Raw genomic sequence first — 13819 nt, forward strand, 5'->3', positions numbered from 1 at the left:
CCCCCGGGGTCGCTTGGCGCCTTGAGCACACCCCCCTTCCGTGTGCGCCCCCGGGCCCCTCGGTGCCCTGAGCACCCCCGCTGTCGGGCCCACCGGATGGCGCCGGCCCGCCCCGTGACGCATTTCCAACCACCAGGAACCTCGGCCCAGTAGAGCGCGCGCCCGACACCTCGGGGCGCGCGCATCGTGCACGCGCACAACCACGTGACCCCCACGGCAGCCAACCGGCGCGCAGGGATTTGGGGGGCAAAGCGCGGCCCCGCGAGCAGTTGCGGCGGGAGAGCGGCGGGCGGAGAGCGTGACTCGTCCGCTCCGGCGCTGCCTGCTTCCCCGCCGCCGCCTCCCGCCGCCGAGCGCAGCCATGTCCGAGGAGAAGCCCAAGGTAAGGGCCGGCGGGTGCGGGCCGGGGCCCCGGGGTCGGCCCGCGCCCGCGCCGTCGCTGCCGCCCCCCCACCCCGGTCCGACCCGGGCCGGCCCGTCCCGGGCGCCCTCCGTGACCTCGGGGTGCGGGGGCTAGGCGGCGTCTGCGGGGCTTCCCCGCGCCCGGGGCCTCCCGCCCCTCCCCCCGCACGCCGCTCCCCTCCCCCTCCGGCCCGGCTCCGCCCAGCGGCGCGCCCCGCCCCGCCTCCGCCCCGCCCCCGGCCCCGCCCCATCCAGGCTCCGCCCCCGCGGCGCGCCTCGCCCCACCGAGGCTCCGCCCGACGGCGCGGGTCCCGCCCCTCGGCCAGGCCCCGCCCCGCCGCTCCCGGTAGCCCGGCTGGGGCGGACGTAGAACGCCGCGCCGAGGGGACGCGGCCCTTGGAGGGCCGGCGGGGCATCCCCTGCCCGGACCCTCCCCGTCGGGGCGCTTCCTGTCGGAACCCGCCGTCTCCGGGACCCCCTGGCCACCTCCGGAGTCACCCACCCTCTACCCGCACCAGCCCTGTGCTGGGACCTGTCCCCGGCCTCGCCCTTGCCCGCTCCGTCCGGTTCCCCCCGGGCCGCGCCTCTCCCAGACCTCATCGCGGGGACCTTCCCGCCGCTGCGCCCCCCGCCCCTGCGGGCCGCGTATCCCCCGGCGGCGTCCGCGCGCCCCGCTCTGCCCTCGCAGGGCGCCGAGAGGGTGCACGCCGGGTGCCCGCGGGAGCCCCCCAACGGCCGGGCCTTCTGCGCCCCCGGTGTCCTCGCGGCTCCCCGCCCGCGTCTTCCGGTGGGCGCCGCGCCCCCCCAGTCGTCGCGTCCCACCGCGGTCCTCCAGGTGTGCGCCACCGCCCCGGGACATCTTCCGTGCGCGCTCGTGCCTCCCCGTCGCCTCCGCGTCTGTGCCCTCCGGTGCGCGCCCCTCCGCATCCCCTCCCATGGCATCCTCCAGTGCGCGCCCCCTTACCCATCCCGTTCTCCAGTGTGCGCCCCTCCCCCCCACATCACCTGCCCCTCGCTGCGCTTCTGGTGTCCAGGTCAGCGGCCCCCACCCATGGCGTCCTCCAGTGTGCGCCCCCTCCCCCGCCCCCTCCCCATCATGTCCTCCGGGTTTGTGCTCCTCCATCGTTTCTGGCTCCCTGGTCTGGATTCCTCGCTCAGGTGCTGTGGCGGTTCTTAGGGAAGTGTGAGTTACGGTAACTGCTCTTGTCAAAAACAAGCGTTTGAGGCCGTTGGTCTGCGCTGATGGGGTCCATCGTTTTTGCCCAAGCGGAGCATCCGTTGAGGTGGGTGCTTCCCGCGTAGGGTTCTTCTGATCCCGGAGTCCCTGCCCCTCTGGGCTTCCGTGCACACAGCAGGCAGGGCTGGGGTGCGGCGGACCCTCGCGGAGCCCAGGGCCCTGCCCCCGTCTGGGCCTTGTGCAGGCTGTCCCCCTGCCCGCTGGGATTTCAGAGAAGGCCGCGCTCCAGATCCTCTGCCTCTTGGCAGAGGCAGGTGAAGTTGTCTTTGCTTTTTGCCAGCCCGGCCTTTTACTCTAATTTCCCATCTTGGGTCGATTGCTTGCCGGGGGCAAATAGAAACGCCTTTAGGGTTTTTTCCGTGGCTTCCTCTTACGGAAGTTCCAGTACCGTGGGACAGCTCCAGCCCTCCTGACTTAGTGTCCTCAGACTTCCCTGCTACGTGGCCAGCTTCCCTGTGCGGGGTCAGGATAACCTTGTTTGCGCTACTTCTGAACCGAGGAAAGCCTGTGCCTCCCAGGCCCGGAGAGAGGATGGGGGTGCCCTTGCGGGCCATCGTGGTGCTGGGAAGAAAACCTGGGGGGTCAGCTGGGAAAACAGTGTCTGCCTCCTTTGGATAGCTGATGCAGGGTGTGACCTTGGTGATTTGCGGTCATTGTTTCTTTTTTTCTTTTACTGCTGGTTTACTAGGAATTCACCAGGGGTCTGGGACAGGCCTTTGTTCTTGGTGTCCTTCCCTTAGGGAGAGCAGCTTGTGAGGCTCCCTGCCGGCACCAGCCCAAAGTGTCCTCCCTAATTCTGCTGCTTTCCTGCACTGGCCTGCAGCCGCTGCCCGGTGTGTCTGTCTGCTCTGTGTTCTAGTCCCCGTGTCTGTCTTGACACTTGCATATCATTTCGTTAAAAAAGCAAATGCATCCTCCATGCACATGTGAAAGAACGGAGTTGGACCCTTACCTCACACCGTATACAAAAAGCAGTTCAGATGGATCAGAGACCGAAACGTAAGACCCAAGGCAGTGAAACTCTTAGGAGAGAATGTAGGACAGTGGACTTCACAGTGGTTTCCTGGATAGGAAACCAGAGGACCAGCCACAAGGGAAAACAGCATCCTGACTCCTCGAGAATGAGACATTTTGGGCATCGAGGGACACCGTCCCTGGGATCAGCAGCCGCCCGCAGAGGGGGAAATGTTTGCAAATCACGGGTCTGATCACGGATTAATATCCAGAATACGGAGGACACTCCTCAAACTTAAGAGCAAAAAAGAACTTTATTCAGAAATGGACAAAGCTCTCCAGCAGACATCTCTCCAGACGAAGGTACACAAATGGCCACTGAGCCCGTCGGCTCCGCTCAGTGTCACGAACAGAGCAGTGCGAATCAGAACTCCAGCGACGGGGGTGGCTGCTCTCCGAAGTCAGACACAGCCCCCCGGTGAGCCCGCGCGAGGTGGGCGTGTCCAGTGTGCAGTCACAGCAGCGTGAATATGGTGTTCCTACAAGAATTAAAAATAGAATCACCATACGGAGCCACGATCCTCCTGGGTATTTGCCCCAAAGAACGGAAAGCGGGGTCTCCAAGAGTTACTTGTCCCCCCAAGCTCATGGCAGCATTAGTCGTAACAGCTACGACATGGAAGTAACCCAGGGGTCCGTGGACGGATGAATTCAGAGGAACGGACATGGGAAACGTGCCCCCGCCGTGTGGCGGAAGGACGTCAACACGGGCCCCTGCCGCACTGGGTTTGAACCTCGAGGACATCATGCCAAGTGAAATAATCTGGTCCCAAAAGGACAAACACGGTGTGATCCACTCTCGTGAGATGCCCAGAGCGGATGGAATCACAGAGACAGAGAATGGGGGCACTGGGTGGAGGGGAGTTAGGGTTCAGTGGGCACAGAGTCCCAGTTCTGCCGCGAGAACAGGGTTCTAGAGGTGGGTGTGGTGAAGGTTGGAGGACGTCAGGTCTGTGTGTAATACCAGCCAGAAGTGGTTAGATGGTAGATTTTATGTTACATGTTCTTTTTTTTTTTAAAGATTTTATTTATTTATTTGACAGAGATCACAAGTAGCCAGAGAGGCCGGCAGAGAGAGAGGGGGAAGCAGGCTCCCCGCTGAGCAGAGAGCCCGATGCGGGGCTCGATCCCAGGACCCTGAGATCATGACCTGAGCCGAAGGCAGTGGCTTAACCCACTGAGCCACCCAGGCGCCCCCCCCTTTTTTTTTTTTTTTAATTTATTTGGCAGAGGGAGAGAGAACACAGCAGGGGGAGTGGCAGGCAGAGGGAGAGGGGGAAGCAGGCCCTCCGCTGAGCAGGGAGCCTGATGCGGGCCTCGATCCCTGGACCCCAGGATCATGACCTGAGCCGAAGGCAGGCTCTTCACCACCTGCGCCACACAGGCACCTCTGTTATGTGTATTTTAACACAAAAAAATTGAAAAAAAAAGTCCTATCTCTAAATGGATGTAAGTGTGGTGGCCTGGGTTGGATCCTGGAAGAGAGAAAGGCTGTTGGCGGGAAACCTGGGGTGATGTCAGGGAAGTGTGCATTGCGTTGCCAGTGCGGCCGCGAGCTCTGGGCTCCCAGGGGCACAGATGGAGAGTGGCACCGGGGGCATTCACACGAGGGAAGCCTGGCAAGGGGCGCGTGCAGTCCCAGCTCTGGTCTGGCTGCTCCTTTTCTGGAAATGTACAATTATTCCAAAATAAAACCTTTATTTGAAAAAAAAAAAAAAAGCCCGACAAATGCATCTTTCATGTCTGGGGGATGCGTGCCCAGCTCCGCCCTGGTCGCGGGTCAGTGAGCACCCCTCGTGCAGGGCCTGGTTGGCCGCGGCGGCGTCTCTGTCCCGGAGAGGGAGGGTATCGGGGTGTCCGCATGCCTGTCCCGGCCCCAACCACAGCGCGCCCCAGCTGGTCCGCCTTCTGTGGCGCTGCTGGAGTCCTGTCTCGGGGGCTGCTGCTCGCCCAGCCCTACACGTCCCTGGGAGCCCAGGCGCAGGGCCCTGCAGGAGGGAAGGGGAGACAGCCACGGGACCGGGACAGATGGGTCCCCATCCTGCAGGACCCGCCGGAGCAAGACGGGTGTGTGTGAGGGCGGGAGGACGGGAACACAGTTCACATCAGACCTGACTTTCAAAGGGCCCCGGGCCAGCTTTCTCATCTTGTTCAAAAGTAAAGGACTCCTGTCTTCCCAGATAGTGCCGGAGTAGTGAGATGGTCCTGTGCCCACAGGATCCGCCGTAGGCACGCGGGAGAGGGGTGCGGCCCGTGGGGTGACCCCCCCAACACGGCCGCTGCCCTCGAGCTCGTGTCGTGGGCGGTGCTTGTCTCGTTTGTCGTCGCGGTCCGTGGAAGCGTGCGCGCGCTGGGATGTTGGAAGAGTCCTCCTACAGCAACGATCGGTTGCGGGTTTTTCCCAGCGTCCTTAAGCAGATTCTGTCCTTTGAGCTCATAACCTGTGAATTCTGTCCACTTGTGTAGACGTTGGGAGCGTCCTGTGTCGAGACGAAGCGGTTGTGTGAGGGACTCAGGGCTGCCAGAGATGGATGAGCTGCTCCTAAACCCTTCCACCCAGCAGGTCCCGCCTGCGGCCCGTGAGCATGGTGGCCGTGCGGGGGCCGGTGCTGAGACGCGGTCTCGCGTGTGCTTGCAGGAGGGCGTGAAGACCGAAAACGACCACATCAACCTCAAGGTGGCCGGGCAGGACGGCTCCGTGGTCCAGTTCAAGATCAAGAGACACACCCCACTGAGCAAGCTGATGAAGGCGTACTGCGAGAGGCAGGTGCGTCCTCCCGTGCCGCGGCCCTGGGCTCCCATGCTGAGCGTGGCTCCACGACAGCAGGCGGTGGCCTGGATGCACGTGTGCATGTGTGCGCGAGTGTGTGTGCACGAGTGTGTGTGCGTGCACGAGTGCATGTGGGTGCGCGAGGGTATTCCTGGAAGCGCGTGTGCACACGTGCGTGAGTGCACGAGCACGGCGTATACGTGTACGAGTGTGCATGTGTGTTTGTGTGCGTGTGCATGAGTGCATGTGGGTGCACGAGCGCATTCCCGGAAGCGTGTGCGCACAAGTGTGTGTGCGCACAAGTGTGCACGTGCGCGAGTGCATGAGCATGCACACACGTGTGCACGCGTGTTTGTGTGCATGAGTGCATGTGGTACAGGTGTCTGTGCACGTGCACTCTCACCCCTCGCTGGCTGTGTCTTTCTGCTCCTGTTGCTGTCTCATCAGGTGGCGGCCCAGCCCTGTCCACAGCCGGGTCCCGCTGCTTGTCCCCCCGCGGTCAGGCGTGTGTGGCCGTGTCCTTCAGGGGCACGGTTGCAGAGTCGTGGACGCGTGTGCTTCCGTTGTTACTTCTGGCAGCGGCTGGAGCGTGTGCATGGAGACACGGCCCTGCTCACGGTTGGGTTTGTGGAGAACCCTTGATTCCTCCCTTGGCTTAGCGGCACCGCAGCCGTGGGCCGGGTCTCCAGCGCCCTCCCGCAGTGACGGACTGGCCCTCTAGGGTTGGTGTTGCCATCACCGGCCCACACATGTCGCTGTTTTGAACCTCACAGTCCTTGGTTCTCATTCACACGGGGACCTGAGACCCTCCACGTCCCTCCCCCCGGGGGCTTCTGTCCACATCGCTCTGCGGTGCGGGGTGTGGGCTCCTGGACCAGGTCCTGCCTGGCCTCTTCTCCACAATGCCCTGGTCCTCTTAGCGGGAGGCAGCCTGTGTCCAAACGCTCTGGAAATCCTGCTGGCCTGTTCCCGTTCTTGGCTCTGCTGGTGGTGGCCTTGGGTCCTGTTGTTACACCAAACACTATAGGCACACAGCGTGCCTTCCTCGTGTCCCTCCCCACCTTCCAGATCTGGTCTGAGAGGCCGTCCCTGTGTGTGGTTTTCTGGGTGATCATGGTGAACTCATCACCCATATTGTCCACCCGCTGCCTGGGGGGCTCGTCCCTGCAGTCCCTGCCGCCTCCTGTCCCTCCCTTCCTGCCCTGCTGCCCTGGTGGCCGGGCCGTCCTCACAGAGCCCCCTCAGAACCCTTCTGGAGATAATTTTGGCCCCCATCCTCTGTATTTTCTGGATTAATCTTCCTCTGTTTCGGCAGAGCATGTCTTCCGGCATCTTGCTGTGGGAGGTTTACAAAACGCAGCGTCTTTGAGACAGTGTGAGTCTGAAGGTGACCGACTTTTCATAAACCTCAGCGCGTCACCATTGGCTGCACGTTCTTACTACGTCGTCTTCTCCCCGTGTTGGCGTAGCAAGTGCAGTGACATTCCGATTCTCGGTCCTTTGATGTAACTTTGCTCTTTTCTGAGAGATTTTAAGACCTAATTCTGTGTCCTAAAACGTCACTGTCATGGCTTTGAAGGGCGTGATTGTACCATTCACTTTCCTGGTGCGTTTTTTTCTCTTTCTTTTTCTTTCTTTCTTTCTTTCTTTCTTTGACAGACAGAGACCACAAGCAGGCAGAGAGGCAGGGAGAGAGAGAGGGGGAAGCAGGCTCCCCGCTGAGCAGAGAGCCCGATGCGGGGCTCGATCCCAGGACCCTGAGATCATGACCTGAGCCCAAAGCAGAGGCTTTAACCCACTGAGCCACCCAGGCGCCCTATGTGGTTTTTTTTTTTTTTTTTCTTTCTTTTCCTTTTATTTTTAGAGTAATCAGTACACCAGTCGTGGGGCTTGAACTCGTCACCCTGAGATCAGGAGTCGCGGGCTTCACTGTGGAGCCGGCCAGGGGCCCCTCCACGTAGAAACTTGTTTTTAGTTCAGGAAACGTGACTGATGTTGGTTCTTCGAGGACGGAGCCCTCCCCCGTCCTGTCCCCTGTGTTCGGGACGCCCCTGCGTCTTGGAGTTCCCTGTTCTGGGCCGGTCACTCAGGAGCGTTTCTGCCCACCTGGCTTCAGGCTTGGCGCTTGATGCCGTTGGGTTTCTTCCTGGGAGGTTCTTCTAACTTCGTGCTCCCATCTTACTTGGGCTGGCCGGCCTCTGCCGTGAGTTCTCATTCTCAAACGCACTTCGTTCCCCCTTGTTCTCTGACGGTTGCTTTTTCCCAGCAGTGACTGTCTCTCTCTCGGATTTCCAGAGTCTGTGTCCTCCGGGCCCTCCCCGCCCGTGTCTGCAGACCTGTTCCTTCCTCACTGATCGGAGGCCCGCACATCTGAGGCTTTCTGTCTCCAAGTCCATGGTTAGCTGCTCATAACTATGAGTGAGGCCCAAAAGCTGATGAAAAGCCACCTGCACAGAGCCCACAAGCCACGGTGGGGTGGCCTGCCAGCATTGGGGGGCGCGGGGTGGGGGGTGCCTTGCAGGTGTCATGACCTGTGAGTCATTAAATTTCCCAGAAGCAGACCTCCCAGCCTCCTGTCTGCGTCCTGGGCGTGCGGCTGGACGGGCAGCTGGGGCTCGGCCGTTGGCTGGCCTCCATGCTGGCTGCTGTCACTTGTTCCTGGTGTCCTGAGCCCAGGGCTCAGAGCCCATCTCTCCGGAAAGTAGATCTTTTGCCCAGGGAATGGCAGTGCCTGGCCGCTTGGGGCAGGGGGGCCCCCAGGTTGGGGGTATGGAGGGACCTTTCTTGCACCAGTTTTCAGGCACTGCTGGAGCGTCAGCTGTGAGCAGCCCTGAGCCTCTGGGGGCTCCGTGTCCTGTTGCCCCACCCACACCTGACCTTGGGGTGGTCTAGTATCTACGCCGCTGTGCAGCGCCCAGCGGGTGGCCACGCCTGCATCTGCGGGTCCCTCTCCTCTCCTGTTCTCTGCGTCCCTGTGCTTCATGCCTTGGGTTTTGGGTCAGATCTTTTCAGGAGGGAGCAGAGATGCTGCTTTCAGTCCTGCCTGTTGCGCTGGGGAGGAATCAGAGGTGCTTCTTGGGAAGGATCTTTGTCTCCCGGCCACACTTGCCCTGGCCTTGGGCGCAGCTGTCTGTGCGGGCTCCTCCCCGGCTGGGCCCCGCTCTCCGGCCTGCTTCCCGCCTACACACAGCCCTGTGACCTGGGCCTCATTGCCGCCTGACCCTTTCTCTCTGGGACCTTCTTAAAGGTGGTGGCGCCAGCAGTGTGAACTTCTGGTCGCTTCTGGGGGGAAGTGGGGGCTGGGCAGGGCGCGACCCCCCGGGGGCTGGAAGGTATGAGAGCTGGGGTTTCTGGAAGCCTCCGTGCTGCGCATCCCACAGTGCGTGGTAGGCCCGCCGGCTTGTTTTATAATCACGCGGGTCGTAAGGCTGTATGTTCTGAATTCTGATGTTTTGAGATAAATGTTTTCTTTTCTGGAATTAACGTGTCACCTGGGAACAGGAACGGTAACTGGTGTTTCTTTTCAGGGCTTGTCAATGAGGCAGATCAGGTTCAGGTTTGACGGACAGCCGATCAACGAGACAGACACCCCCGCGCAGGTAGGAAAGCCGGCGGGGGGGTGGGGGGCTTCTGTCTCCACCGCGCCATGGGGGGTGCACTGGTCTGAGCACTGCTGGGCGGCCTCACGCACGATACGTGACGTTTCTTAATGATTTTAATCAGTTAATTTAAGTTTTAAATTTGGGGTTCGCTTTTCAGAGGAGACAAGTTGGACGTTGTCCCCCCGTGCTGGCAGATGGGGTGGAGGATGGGGTACTGGCGCCCATGCCCCTGCCCCCTCTCCCAGTGCCCGCGCCTTGTCTGGGGCGCCGGACTGGCAGCTCCGTGGCCGGCCCGATTCTTGTGCCCTTCCAGTGCTGCACCCCGGGGTATGGGCTGGAGCAGCGAGACCGGCACAGACGACGTCACCCATCATGCCGGCTTGCTCCCTGGGGCCCGCTGTGCCCCCCTCCTGTTACCGCACAGCACACTGCAGCGGGAGGGCTTTGGGCCTGGAGAGAAGGCGCTGAGCTTGGGGTGCTGCTGATGCCGCCACCTGGGTGACCCTGTGATCCAGAGCCCCTGACTGTCTCGGAGTCTCCAACTTCTCTGTGAAGTGAGAGGATACCTGTTTTCGGTCCTGGGTTGTGAGAATCAGGCAGATGGGGCCACGTGACAGGACCGTTGAGCGACGGGCTGTGGGTGCCACTCCAGGAGCTCTTGCACCGCTCACCTGGGGTACTGGGCCACGGGGGGCTCCTGTGGGCTGGGGGGCTGGGGAAGCACCCTGGCCATCCTGCCTGCCTGTCATTCTGGCTGCCGCTGGGGCCTGAGCGGGAAGGAGCCCTGCTGTCCCAGCCCCGCACCTCTGTCCTTGGGAGAGCGTCCCGGGGGAGCATTGGTGCTTCCAGCCTCTGCAGACTCTGAATGGGGGAGATAGGGGTAGACGTGTGAGCACCCCATGCCAGGAGAGAAGAGCCGGTGGCAGGACACGTCTGCTCTAGCAGTGCTCTCTTGCTCTAGCAGACCCTCCTTGTGGGATGTGGCTTTGTTTGGGGTCCACGGGCATGATCTGCACCGTTCGTTAGATGCTCCGAAGTGGGATGGGATTGGGGGGTCACGGCCAGTGAAAACTTGAGACACTTGTTTATTTTTTAATGAGACTTACTTTTCTTTCTGAAGACTTCATTTTTTTTAAAATTATTTTATTTTTAAATTTATTTTATTTATTTGACAGAGAGAGGGAGAGAGAGATAGATCACAAGTAGGCAGAGAGGCAGGCAGAGAGAGAGGGGGAAACAGGCGCCCCACTGAGCAGAGAGCCTGAGGTGTGGGACTCGATTTCAGGACCCTGGGATCAGGACTTGAGCTGAAGGCAGACACTTAACCCACTGAGCAACCCAGGTGCCCCTGAAACTGCATTATTTTTAAGCGATCTGTACACAGCATGTGGGGCTTGAACTTAACAACCCTGAGGTCACATGTCCCATTCCTGATGACTGAGCCAGGCCCGTGCCCCCAGAGGCTTAGTTTTTCTAAGTCCTTAGGTTTGAACATCTTTTGTGAGTTTTGTTGGGGGAAGCTTGGGGGGATGAGTAGGGCTCACGGGAAGTCCACAGCCGGGCATCTGTCCCTGTGTGACGCGCACAGGTATGGCCAGGCTGGACGGTGTCCTCCGAGGGGAGGACGACCGCGCAGTGAGCCTGTGTTTTTGCTTGGGAGGACTTGGCACTCCTGGGATGGTGAGGAAACTAACCACTGCCCCCTCTCTCACCGCACCCCCGGCAGCTGGAGATGGAGGACGAAGACACCATTGACGTGTTCCAGCAGCAGACGGGAGGCTCACCTGAGAGCGGCTGTGTCTAGGGCGCCCCTCTACAGGGACTGTCCCCGCTGTGTCGTCGTCCTTGGTCTGCTGTTGAATAGTGAACGAGAGACCGTGCCCACCACAGAGGAGTCTGCGGAAACCCAAGGACGGTCACCAAAACTACTTCCCTCTCTTTTGACATTTGGCGAGGGCAGCTCAGAACTGTCTGCAGGGGGAGCCCACGGCTGGAATCGGGCCGGTCGCACTTGTCTTTGTTGGGGCGAAATGTGTTCTGAGGGTTTTGGGGTTTGTTTTTGCTTTCATTTTTGTCCTTTCCCCCCTCCAGTTTTGCTCCCCGACTTGTGGTCTGAATGTCCACTTGCAGTCTAGGTGGGGACCTGCCCACAGGGGTCGGCCTCCCCACCCCACTGCTTGTTGGAGAGCCCACAGCACCGCGGTGGGGGCGCTTCTGTTGGACAAGTTTGGGGACAGCTTGGGGAAGGGAGACAAACTTTCCCTCTTCCGTGTAGGCACAGGTTTTTTAAATGCTGAGAAGTACTGCGTTTCAGGATATGGTGAAGTTGAAGGGAAGATACTGAAATGCTTTTTAAAAGGTGAAAAGGAAAATAAGCAGGTCCTTTGGCAACATGGCCCTGGGCATGGACACCCACTGCCTGGCGTCTGGGGCCGCAGAGATAGGCCTTTCCCCTTCCTAGAGAAGAAAGCCACCCGCACGGGTCTCCCTTGGTCATAGGGCCCTGGCCTCACGTTTCTCTCCTCTGAGTAATTATGGTCTCTCTAAAAACAGGATTCAGTATTGCTGGGTATGCACTTGTTTTCATGTGAAAGACCGGATTCCGAGTGTGTTTACCCACGAAGCCCACGGAAAGGTGACTCCGTGTTGCCCCGACGGACGTGGGCTATGCTGCTTTCCAAGTAGGTGGGAGACTTAAGCTTTAGTACGTGATCTCGCTTCTGTGAGGGTTTGGGATGCACCAATTAAACGGATAGTTTTCCTCCTGTCTTTGTGTATGGACCCACTGCTGCCTTGCTCTAGTCACCAAGCGTGACCATGACTGTCGTCTCTTGCTTGCCTGAAATCTCGCTGAAGGCGTTTGCATTTCCTTTATGTCCTGCTCTTTGGGCGTGGGGGGGGGGTCCTGCTGGCTCTGTTCTGTGCGTTCACTGATTTGTACATTATTTGTTGTCCTTTGCTACTGTAAACAGGAAATATAGTTTGGTATTCCGTCTCCGGGCTTGTAATAAGTACTGCCTTTGGCCTTGGGCCATACTGTCACAGTGCCCCATCCGTATGGACCATTCAGGGAGGCCACTGGCATTTTCAGGCTAGTTGGTGAAAAGGGAGTGTTCACCTGATGGTCACCCTCTGCGCCCTGGCAGGTCACACATGCCAGTCCTGGCCATCCCCCTCCTTCCTCACGAGCTCTCCCAGCCTGTGGCTGGGAACTGGCACCGTGACACCTTTCTTCTCCAGAGCATCATCTGGATGGACGGGGACCTAAGTTTGGGCTTCTCAAGGTTGTTGGTGTTTGAAGATAAGACTCGTCCTCTGTGCAGTGCGTGGCCCACCCATCCGAGAAGCTGGTGTTGGCGTACATTTTGTGTGCTTCTACCCTAAAACATGCACGCTCGGGAGGTGTGTTTGCATTGACAAATTTCACTCAGTTCAGCAGACACGGACTGCCACGCTCGGGCACTAACGCTGCTCCACGAATGAACGAGATGGAAACTGCTTGCCCTTGTGGAACGTGTTTTCTGGGTGCAGGGGGCAGACAGTAACGAGCAATTCCGTGTGATGCTTGTATATGGTACAGGACGTTCCACAGTAACTTCTACACAGGAGTGTAGGATGTAGGTAGGACATACGTGCTGTGGACGCAACAACTTTTTTTTTTAAGATTTTATTTATTGAGAGAGGGGGAGGGAGCACAGGCAGGGGGAGGCGCAGACTCCCCACGGAGCAGGGGATGCTGGGATCATGACCTGAGCAGAAGGCAGAGGCTTGACCAGTGGAGCCACCCAGGCCCTGAAACTTTTCTTTTTTAAGGTTTAAGGTGTGTAAATCTTTGCACGGCAGAGCCACAAAATACGAAGTTTGCTTACTTTCTTAATCGTTCAGAATGGGGTTCTGAGAAGCATGACTGGGTCAGCACATCACAGTGGGCCCACTGGGAACAGACCACCATAATATTAAGAAAGGACTCATTTACCCCAGGGCACGATGGGGGAGCCGGAGGGGTGGGGGGTGGGGAAGGGTGGTTGGAAGGCGCTGGTCCCTCCCGAGCAGCAGCCGGTTGGGCAGCGGGCGGGTCACGCAGCTTTGCTCCCTCAGACCTCCCTGGCGCCCTGCCCTCCGCGCGCCCGCGGTGATGGGGAGCCCCACGCTGTGGCGGAGGAGAACCACCGCAGTCCGCGACCTCTCGGACCCACAGCCCCCGAAGCTCTCCGCTGATTGCATTTGGGCCCGAAAGTCACCCTGAAACGGCCCTTGCCACGCGTGCTTGGCCCTGCAGGTGCGGCCTTTGGTCCCCAACCGCCTCCACGGGGTCACATTTATAAGGACCCCCGCCCGATGCGATCTCCGCCAGCAGCCGCCCGCCCTGCCCCCGTCCCTGCCCGCGAGCGCCGGGCTCCATGTCCGCCTTTCATCCAGGGTCCTCTCCCGGTCCCGTCCCCAGGCCGCCGTCCTCCGTCCCCGGTCCCGCCCCCGCGCGGTCCCCCGAGCGGACCTTCCCGAGGCCCGGCCAGTGTGATGCAACAGGCGGCCGACACACCGTCTCCGGGCGCCGCGGCTCCGGGTTTTCCGGGACACCCGGCCGACGGGAGGCGGATCGCCGCACGCGACCCGGACCCCCAGAGCAGCCGAGGCCCTGGCGGAAGCTGGGGACCCGGGACCCCGACGCCCGGACGTCCCCGGCGCCGCACCTGCGCCGCTGCCCTCGGCAACCTCAGCAACCTCGCCACTGCGCAGGCGCCCCCCGCGCCCCGGAAGGGTTTCCGGCCCCGGCGGCGACCCGGAAGCAGCCCG

The 13819-nt window shown here is 60.5% G+C and overlaps 1 protein-coding gene across 1 annotated transcript; it reads left to right on the forward strand.

Annotated features, from left to right (window-relative positions):
• Positions 1 to 249: 249 nt before the first annotated feature.
• On the forward strand, positions 250 to 10849 carry SUMO3 (small ubiquitin like modifier 3). The gene is made up of 4 exons (XM_032865252.1): positions 250 to 382; positions 5292 to 5420; positions 8951 to 9022; positions 10752 to 10849. Exons 1-4 carry the CDS (start codon positions 362 to 364, stop codon positions 10827 to 10829), a joined length of 300 nt encoding a protein of 99 aa, XP_032721143.1. The 5' UTR covers positions 250 to 361; the 3' UTR covers positions 10830 to 10849.
• The last annotated feature ends 2970 nt before the right edge of the window (positions 10850 to 13819 follow it).

The sequence above is a fragment of the Lontra canadensis genome, unplaced genomic scaffold (assembly GCF_010015895.1).
Source record: "Lontra canadensis isolate GAN:19392208 unplaced genomic scaffold, GSC_riverotter_1.0 scaffold29, whole genome shotgun sequence".
Lineage (NCBI taxonomy): Eukaryota > Metazoa > Chordata > Mammalia > Carnivora > Mustelidae > Lontra > Lontra canadensis.